The sequence below is a fragment of the Mus caroli genome, chromosome 9, assembly GCF_900094665.2.
Source record: "Mus caroli chromosome 9, CAROLI_EIJ_v1.1, whole genome shotgun sequence".
Taxonomy (NCBI): domain Eukaryota; kingdom Metazoa; phylum Chordata; class Mammalia; order Rodentia; family Muridae; genus Mus; species Mus caroli.
The window spans coordinates 10,522,679-10,532,466 of record NC_034578.1 but is presented as its reverse complement, the minus strand read 5'-3'; the positions used below and the strand labels follow the sequence as shown (position 1 = coordinate 10,532,466).

General features: G+C 40.2%; 1 protein-coding gene across 1 annotated transcript in view; it reads right to left on the bottom strand.

The window, feature by feature from the left end:
- Sesn3 (sestrin 3) overlaps positions 1-9,788 on the bottom strand; it is a 49,911-nt gene that overhangs the window by 10,941 nt on the left and 29,182 nt on the right. Inside the window, exons 2-5 of the mRNA XM_021172724.1 lie at positions 8,988-9,053; positions 6,569-6,766; positions 4,760-4,942; positions 678-914 (exon numbers count right to left, since the gene is read on the bottom strand). Of these exons, the coding sequence (XP_021028383.1) occupies positions 678-914; positions 4,760-4,942; positions 6,569-6,766; positions 8,988-9,053 (684 nt within the window). The remainder of the gene's footprint in view (positions 1-677; positions 915-4,759; positions 4,943-6,568; positions 6,767-8,987; positions 9,054-9,788) is intronic.

The window sequence follows — 9,788 nt, the reverse complement described above, 5'->3', positions numbered from 1 at the left end:
AGATGACATACTCAAATATTTTCAGATGTATTAGACTGCTTCAGTTATAAATATAAAGTGTGTATATATACATATGTATGTGTGTAAAAACATAGAATTCTAGTGTTTGGTACATAGCAAGTTGTAATTTACTGAAAATTGAAGCAGTTTCAAATGTTCTCCTTTCTGCCTCCTTAGCTGCATGCACAGCAGCCCACAGATGGATGCACCCCTTTGAGATCTGCTGCTCAAGGCTCTGGCATTACAGCCCTCTTTTTATTATTTCTAGCAATATCATTTTGCTTAAGGTGCCAAGAAACATGAAAGAAATTCAAAGAAATCCAGCCGATAAATTTCAGCATGATTTTTTCACCATCAGTGGGAACATGAACTCTATAAATATGGTGTCTCTATTTAAAAAAGAAAACTCATCTCCCTGGTTATAATGTCTTTAAAGTTCACACGGAGACTACAAGTGGGGTGCCAGGAATCCCAGGATAGTAACAACTTAAAAGTTAGGGATGGATGGCAAAGGTTTTGTACAATAACATCCTAGAATTAAAAAAAACCCAAAAAACAAAAACCAAGTCAGCACTTTAGGTATTGATGAAACTTTGACAGTTCTAAAGGAACTTTGCAAGCACACATCCTATCTTGTCAAGTGAGCTCTCTCTAGGGAAACAGTTCGGAAAACCAACCCCAAAGTTGCTGCCCGCCAGGGAGGTGTTCTCGATGCTGTTGTCATTGGCCAGGTCACACACACAGAAGCTGCTCACAGAGATTAGTCTGAACCCATTGGCGATTCCTGGGTCTCTCTCTGGATTGATGCCACTACCAAAAACAAAGCTGGCCAAAGCGTGATAGTGAGCCAAGAGGACCACGGCGTGCACTAGCTCAGGCAGGGACCAATTATTTTCTCCAGTTTTGACAAGTTTCTGAAATGAGAACAGGAGCCAAAGTCAACATGGAAGTCATAGTATCACATGTTCACTTGTAAGCATAGCAAACTAAAATTTTTTGAAAATGCTTCACCCATTAAAGATAGACCTTTGATCACATAATGTAGTGTTCAAGCTACCAAAGCCTCACACCATAATTATGCTGTGGCACTGGCTATAACAAATACTGTATTATGCAATGATTCTTGCACTTCTAAAACACTATTTTAATAAGATGTTAAGAGAATCAAGAAACATTAAAGCTGAAAGGGACTTAGATAATTCCTAGTAAAGCAATTCATCTTCAGGCATTTTGGAAACTGTCCCACAGTCACGTGAAAATCTAGTTTAACTGGGTAGCTTTGTGATTGCTTCTGGTAGAGACTGCTGCCTCCCCATGCTACAGGACAAACTATGACAATATCCCAGAATAAGAACTTGGGACATGTCAGTGTACTTTTTCCTATGCTATTTTATTTGTCCTATAGCTGAATGACAGAGCCGGAACTAAGCACATTAAAAACAACAATGCTTTGTGATGCCCAGTCTTGTCTGTGAACTTCCCTGTCTCTAAAGTCAAGTCTACAGCATGTCAGTGTGCACCCACAGAGAGGGTTTCTTACTTGGACTACCTGAAGACGCATCTTAAACTTGGGCCGAGCATAGAACAAAGCCAGCTGAGAAGTTCACGTGTATGTATGTATCGTATCCTCCCTCTCTCTGCTCCTGAGGTGTAGATGTGGCAATCATTCAAGCGCCTGTCTTGACTTCCTAGCAATCACTAATGAACTGCAACTTAGAATTGCTTACAATAAATTCTTTCTCCCATAGCTGTTTCTTTGCAGGGTCACTTCCAAGGGTAAATTCCATGAACACATTCCTCAGAGACTCCTACCATCAGTTCAGTGTTCATTCACATGGGTAATGCTGTTCTTTTCTCTATTTAAAAAATACTCATCATCTTCATACACCACAGTTGTGGACATATACTTTTCCTCTGCTCAAATCTGTTACTTTGGCATTTTCATATTTTATGAGGTTATATATACTGTTATACTAACTGTAAAACACAGGCATAGTGTACACTGCACCTAACTGCCTCATTTCTTTTTTTTTTTAATTTATTTTTTTTATTTAGGTATTTTCCTCATTTACATTTCCAATGCTATCCCGAAAGTCCCCCATACCCTCCCCCTCCCACTCCCCCTTCTTGCCCTGGCGTCCCCTGTACTAAGAACTCTGCCTCATTTCTGAACTGATGTCGAATTGTTCATCCCTGGCTCCACCCCAACCCCTCTGCAGGTATCTGTTACAATAAGGAGCCTCTGCATGCTATAGCTTCCTTTAAATGCTTAAGTGGGTCTTCATCATCACCATTGCCGTTGACATGCGGGCTGGTCCTATCCTGCGCTGTCCTCTTTCCTCAGACAGTCTGAAGACCTGGGCGGATGATTTGTTCTTTCAACTTGACTTTTGCTAATTTGTACTGCCTGATTTCCTTCCTCTCTCCTATCCCTCACTCCATCTCTTCTTAGGCTCAGGCTGGCCTGCCTTGTAATGTAGTCAAGAAGGACTTTGAACTGCTAGCCCTCCCAACTCCATTTCCAAGTGCTGGAATTAAGAAAGAGTGCCATTGTGCCTGCCTTCCCAGTTGAATGTTGACTCTCCTTTTCATCCTGAGTGAAACACCTTACCCCTTGGTAACTGGCACCATCATGTTTAAGTCATAACCCTGTTTTCCGAGACACTCATGCCAGAAGAACAAACCCATTTGTCACCATCCTTATTCCCTTCTTGGTCTCCCAATCCTAAAGTGTACACAGAGATCAGTTTTCAGTTCCATGCTCTGACTGTCCTGCTGGTCGGCACCATTTGTAATCAATCTACCCTGTGTGATGAAATATACTCATAGTAAGACTTGGCACAAGCCATCTTACACCATATGTACTTCCAACAGTAACAGTTGGGCCCAAGTCTACAGCATGTGTTCATAAAGACACTTATTAAATAAAATTTAGACACAATATACAGATGTAGTATAATGCTAATAAAATATACAAATACAGAACCTTAAAAAGAATGCAAATGCTTTGGAGCTTATTTCATGTCTTCTGTGGGGTAGCATAACTTAGTAGATCATGGCTTTCTAAAGGTAAAATACAGGTTCTGTAATGGAGCCTTTTCTGGCTTATACCAGATAATCTGATTCTTTTCAGATCCCACCAATCACCATCCATATATCCCTACACTTTGGTTTCCTGTAGTTGATAGTTACTGTTTCAACACATATGACTGCAGCTCTTCTCTATGAAACTGCTCTGTGACAGGAAACAGCTCATCTCATTTTGAAAACTTCTCCTTATTCTTAGTCCTAGCTCAAACAGCAATTTTAAAAGAAAACTTCATATACCCACTGTGCCTCCCTGGCCCCTGCAAACACTTGCAATCGCATGCCCAGTGCACCAAGGCAGTGGTAGCACATCCCTTTAATCTCAGCACTAGGGAGGCTGGTTCACACAGGTGGTTCTCTGACTTCGAGGCCAGCCTAGTCTACATAGTGAGTTCTGGGCCAGCTAGGACTACACAGAGAAACTATCTTGAAAAACAAACAAAGAAGCCCAAACCAAACATACAAAAGAGCCCTCCAAACCAACACTGTGATCCTAGGCTGCTTATCCACAACTCATGGGTGGCCGCACTGTATCCTCTTATGTCTCTCTGCCCCTGAAACCCAAGCACATGACCACACTATATCCTCTTATGTCTCTCTACCCCTGAAATCCAAGCATACTCAAGACTAGGTTTTAATCTTTCCAGCTCACCAAAGATTCTGGTACAAATAATTATGATATGATATAAGAATAATTATCAACTAACACACCATGGAATCATAACACAGACCTATAACAGTGCTGTGCTTCACAGTTCAAAGTCATCAATATCTAATGTTTAAACAAACAAACAAACAAACAAACAAAAAAGACACAAGCTGCTTGGTTAGAAACTGGGTAAAATATGTGGTGCACTAAGGTAATTTTTAAAGGGCATTTCTATGTATTAACACAATACATATGCATTTATAAGTAACTACGTGTCTGACATAGAGACGAAAGCTCCTGCTGAATAGAGGGGCTACTGAGCATGGCTGGACAGCCCTGGCCTCTGAAAGGAACACCTGGCAAAGGGTCAAAGGGTCAAAGGTCATATTCACAGCTCTATTTTTAATCTGACTAGTAATTCCCATACTAGCTGGAAATCATTTTTTATTTGTAAAACCATCTCTTTATGAATCTTAAATTATGAAATGTTAAAACTAGCAAAGGACTTAGAACACATTATGGAATTTAAAACTAAAGGGCACATATTACTGACAATAGTAGCCAGAAGCCAGGCATCCATGATGCTAGTAGACTTGATCTATCCACTCCTTGATACCAAGTATCCTCACAGCACAAGTTCAGGCCAATGAGTGACTCCTTGTAGAGGGTGAGGTTTCATTTGCACTTAAATGAGACCCACCAATTTTCTAATTATCTTTTGTAAATGTAATATAGCATCTCTTATTTTTCAAGTTTCTATACATAGGTATTTAAAATTGAGTATATATGTACATATATACTCATATTCATATATATGTGCATATAACAATTAATGAAAAAAGAGGTTATGAATTTGAAAGAAAGGAAGGAGGTATATTGGAAGGTTCAGACGGATAGGGGGAAGGGAGGAAGGTTGAAATTATAATCTCAAGAATAAAAATTAAAAATATTATACAAAACAGAACCCCACAAACTCTCAAGCTTCAAGCTACCCCTCAGAACCTGTGTAGACATCCCCGGTACCTGAATGTGCTCTTTTGTGATCAGCCAGGGCCGGTGTGCCAGCAGCTTGTTAATTTCATTAAGATTTCTCAGTCTTTGTGGTACATATTCCAAGCCATTCAGCCACTCAGCGATCCCTCCGGTCTTTAAAAATTCATCCACATGCATGTTTATTAGGTAGGAACACTGGTGTCTGGCTGCAGCCTGAAACACAGAAACAAGACTCCTGAGAACAGTCATGAGCAGGTCTTTCCTCAAATGGGTAATCAGTACTTCCTTTCTCACAAGATTCTCCTTCTTCAAAAATGTTTACCAGATTGTTAGGGAAACCTCAGTCGATACAAGAGACTGACTTGCAGTTTTAAAGACAAATACTTACCATACTTACCCAATGACTCCTCTTGAGTTTGTCTACATAGATCTGGAACTAGCCTCACTATGTTTAGGGAATACACAGGCACCACATTAGTCCGCTCTGGAGAAGATACAGTATGTTCTATTTAAAATACAGGAGCTCCTTAGTAATGTGTATCCTAACAATTCAGAACCCATGCTTATGAAGGAGCCACAGCTGACATCAGAGACCTGCTCAGACATGGACATCACTGATCCTTCCTTATGAAGTCAACGTCATCTGGGTGCTGTCAATGGGACCATCATGTTAAGAACGTTTGCCCTCTCTTCTGTGGCTAGCTACTTTCTGTAAAATAATCCAGTTTTATTCTTTCAAATCTCTTTCTCAGTGCTCTGTCTCAGTGAGCAAGCACTCCCCATCTGCTTTCAGCCTGTCATTGAAAATGCCTGCTAAAAACACTGTATTCATCAAGTGCACATCACAACTTGGGCTGAGTCCAGAGCAGCTCTACTGGCTTGGGCAGCCAGGCTGCCATCTTTACATCTCCAAACACTCAGCCCCAAGGGCTCCTGCCCTCATCCTCTTCCCCAGTAGCTGTCTAAGTAGAGCAGAGCTCAGCTCTAGCACCTCCATCACAGCCTGCTCTCTAGCCCTCTACTTGCAGCTAACTCTGACTAATTAGCCACCCTGTAACAAGAGCTACACTCACAGTACTGTGATCTACTCAGTAGCTCTTCTCTCGTGAAGATCTGTCACTAATGACAACTGGTATTTTTCTTCTACCCCACACCAGGGACTGCCTTCATGGATAAGATGACTAAGAAGATGTCACGAGTAGCTTATGCAGAAGAAGATCCTAAGAACAACAGCAAAACTGGTTGGGGATTATTCTGGACTCAATAGCCATCTTTAATCAAAAAAACTTAGTATGAAAAATTGATTCTTTTGGAGGTTAAAGGAGAGACACTCAGCATATGAAGTGGCTTAAAGCACTCTGAATGTACCCATGGGATACCAGAGGTTTCTTTACTCATGCCTCCTGTAACTACACTCAGCTTTACACACATGCACACACTCACTTATACATATATATGTATATATACTAATATGTATATATATGCACACATAACATCTCTCTATACATATGCACATTCACACACATATGCACAAACATGCACACACATACACACAAGCGTATATGCATACTCACCTCACACATACCCACACAAACACCCTATACATTCTCATATATATATATATATATATATATATATATATATATACATTCTCATATATATATATATATATATATATATATATATATATATATACACACACACACACTCCACAAAACACATACATCTCTAACTCACATCCTTACTCAGACCCTCTCCTAAAGACACACCTTAGAAGGGACACAGAATATGTGGAAGCTAGCTCATGACAGCAGGGAATAATGGGAAGTAAGCACCTACCATGATGGCAATGTAGTGCCTGTCTGGGAGGGGAAGGGGGCCATCCATACGCAGCATGTAGAACTGGCTCCGTAAGAAAGATTCCAGGTACTGAGCGTGCAAGCTCATCACCTGGGTGATGTTGTCCAGGCGACCGGACGTAGAGTACTCTTCCACAAGAAAGTTTGTTCGTTCATCCGCCGTATTTGCTTGGACAACCTTACAACCAAGAAGCAAAGAATGCAGTGAACACTGTGATGTAAGACAGCTTTGGTTTACATGGACTCTGCCTGTACTGAAGAAATACATATTCATTTGATGCTAACAGATACTGCAATTATGCAGTTGCTCATACTAGAAGCAGACATTTAAAAAGAGAAAGTACCATTCAGTTTTGGCTTTGGTACCACAATTTATTAAACAACAAATGTTAAGTTATCAAACATTAAACACGCAGCTATGAAGCCGAGGAAAGAAGCCTCCATCTGTCTTTGTAGCGAGCATGCAGACTTCAGAGCTGGCTTGCCTGGCCATTGTCACACAAGTGTGTAGTGAGGAGAATCCGGCAGCACTGGGTCACGTGCATTAGCAGGCCACTCTCATCAAATGACAACATTAATTGCATTATTTTTGACAAATATCTGATTCTTTGTTGTTTTTGCTAGTCAACATTTTAAGAAAGTTTTATGAAATCTCTTTAGAGATACAGGAATATATGATGACTTGTGATGAAAATTAATAATGACACAAGATCCCACTGTTGCAAGTTTAAGCCTACCATAGTAATTACTAAAAATAAGGCATGAAAACTGGACTTACATCCTTCATCTAGGGACCAAAGAATGTTCTCAAAATAGAAAAAACAACATGTAGCCTTATACACCATGCCAGCTTGGCATCACAGTTGGTGGGTCGGTGTGAGGACACTGTTAACACCTGTGGGAAGCAAGAGCCAGCTCTGCGGGAATGGATGGACAGGAAGCATGGCCCCATCGCTGGCTTCTGTCTCCCTTGCACTTTAGAGTTTACTTCGGGGTGGAGGATGAACATGCCCCTCAGCTCAGAGATAAGGAAGCAGATACTGGATTTAGCTCAACTTGGTACATCTAGTTAATAGCAAACTGGTTTTGACAGATCTCATGAAGTCCAAAGGTTTGGTCCTTTAAAGACTGACACTGTCGTTGGGAAACTCCTCAGAGCTGGCTTCCTAGTTCCTGTTACCCCAGGGAAGTACAAATTATACAAAGGAACTGTTTATGTAGAAAGACTTAATCTTAAATGGAGTGTATCTGAAAGTGAGAAATGCTAGTTATCCTGGGATAAACACAAAAGGAAACTTCACCTCAGTTCATTATCGGACTCTGGGGACTTTCATTTGGTCCATCTCCCTGTTCTGTCAACCACGGGGACTGAGCTGATAGGTAAAAAACAACAAGGATCCAGGCCCAAATATAATTAGGGCTAGAGTTCTTTCCTATGTTTGATTTGTTTTTTTCCAGATGTTTCTTAGTTCTCACAAGACTTTCACAAAACGTTACTAGATTCATATGCTGCATTAGATCCTAAAAAATTAGATTATCTTCAGATAAATGCTACAAAAATGACTCAGGAGGCCCCTCATATGTTAGGCCATAAACCTGCAAGTGCAACCCTGAGCCACAAGGCAAAGAGGCACGTGCAATATAGTATAGTGCCTCTTGTACACTACACTGCCACATCTGACCGCTGGACACACACCACTTTCACTTGAGTTCTGGTTCAATGCGAAGGCCACTAAATCAGGGACAGGAAAGTGAAGCAAGGCTCCTAGTTATTTAAGATAAAAATGTTTGTGCACACACAGAGAGCACACCTATGAGACAACTGCATCCGTGTGTCCCAGGCACTCCTTAAGCAGACAAGTATGTCCTTAACAATAGTCCTCAGCCTGGTGACAGCTAAGGGGCATCTAGGAATGCATACAGACCCCATACCTCAAGATATACACCAACAAAGCAAGCAAAAACCTTACTGTGCCACTGACAACCTTCATACCTGACAGTTAACATCTTGTTACCAAATCCTTACCAAAGATGCACAATTGTTGTGTTGGAGCGTTTGTGGGATCCTGTCAATCTAATGTGTAAATGAGAAGAGTAACTACCAGTAATGAAAGCACTGTCTGTCTACTGTCCTTTAAAGGTGTAGTTGCAAACTCATGTTTTACTTCAAAACACTGTTTATCCCAATTATGTGATTTAAGTACTGTGAAATGCTGGTCTCTTTGAACCTTAAAAACCTTTAGACTGTCTTAATGAATCTGAAAAAACAACTCTGTGTTTTTCTGACATGACTAACAACACACTAAAGAGCAAAGCACATCTACTTTTAAATGGAAAAATAGATGCAGCTTTAGAGTTAGTTTTTGACTAGACAATGTATTAAAAACAAATGAACATACTTCCTTCTCTGGAATAAAGGCACTTGGTCCTCTTGTCAGGGGTTGAGACACTCGGATTCTTTTGTCCTGTTTGTAAAAGAAAAGTTCAATGTATTAAGATGACTTACCAAGAAAATTTAAATTGGTAGATATTTTCAGCCAACGTACTAAAATAAATAAGTCAATATAATTATGTAAAACTCAAAGAAGTCTGGGGTTCAGATCAAAGAAAACCCAGAGCAGCACCAGTTGTGTTTATGTGAGCTAAAGGGACAGGCCTCTACCTCATTGCCGGGGGAGACTCAGTTATCATTTACCGCAGGGCCTTAGCTCACACTTTACATGAGGAAAAGCCCTTAACCTTCACAATCAATTCATAGCTGTTGGTACACTGCTACAGTAGGACATTGTTGAGGAATACTAATATTTTTGTTCATACTGTCTCTCTATATAAATTATGAAATTGTTAATGAGATTGCTTCCTTCTCCATGGGTGAGGTTAGGTCAGAAATAGACCAAACAGGCCCCTTGAACTCCTTAGCCAGGAAAAGAGATGCAGGAAAATGGCCACTTGATTTTCTCAGATAAAAGTAACACTCTGAGTTAAGAATCAGTCCTCTGATACCACAAGATAACACTATGGACAGCAGCATGGTTACAGACTCAATAGGAATATTAAGGATATTATATAATAAAATAATCAGAAAAATATTAGAGACCTTGTGGCTACTAGAAAAGCTTGGTTTAAAAGCTTCAGGTGCCTCAAAATCTCCTGAGGAAACTTCTTTATTATTATTAGATATTTTCTTTATTTACATTTCA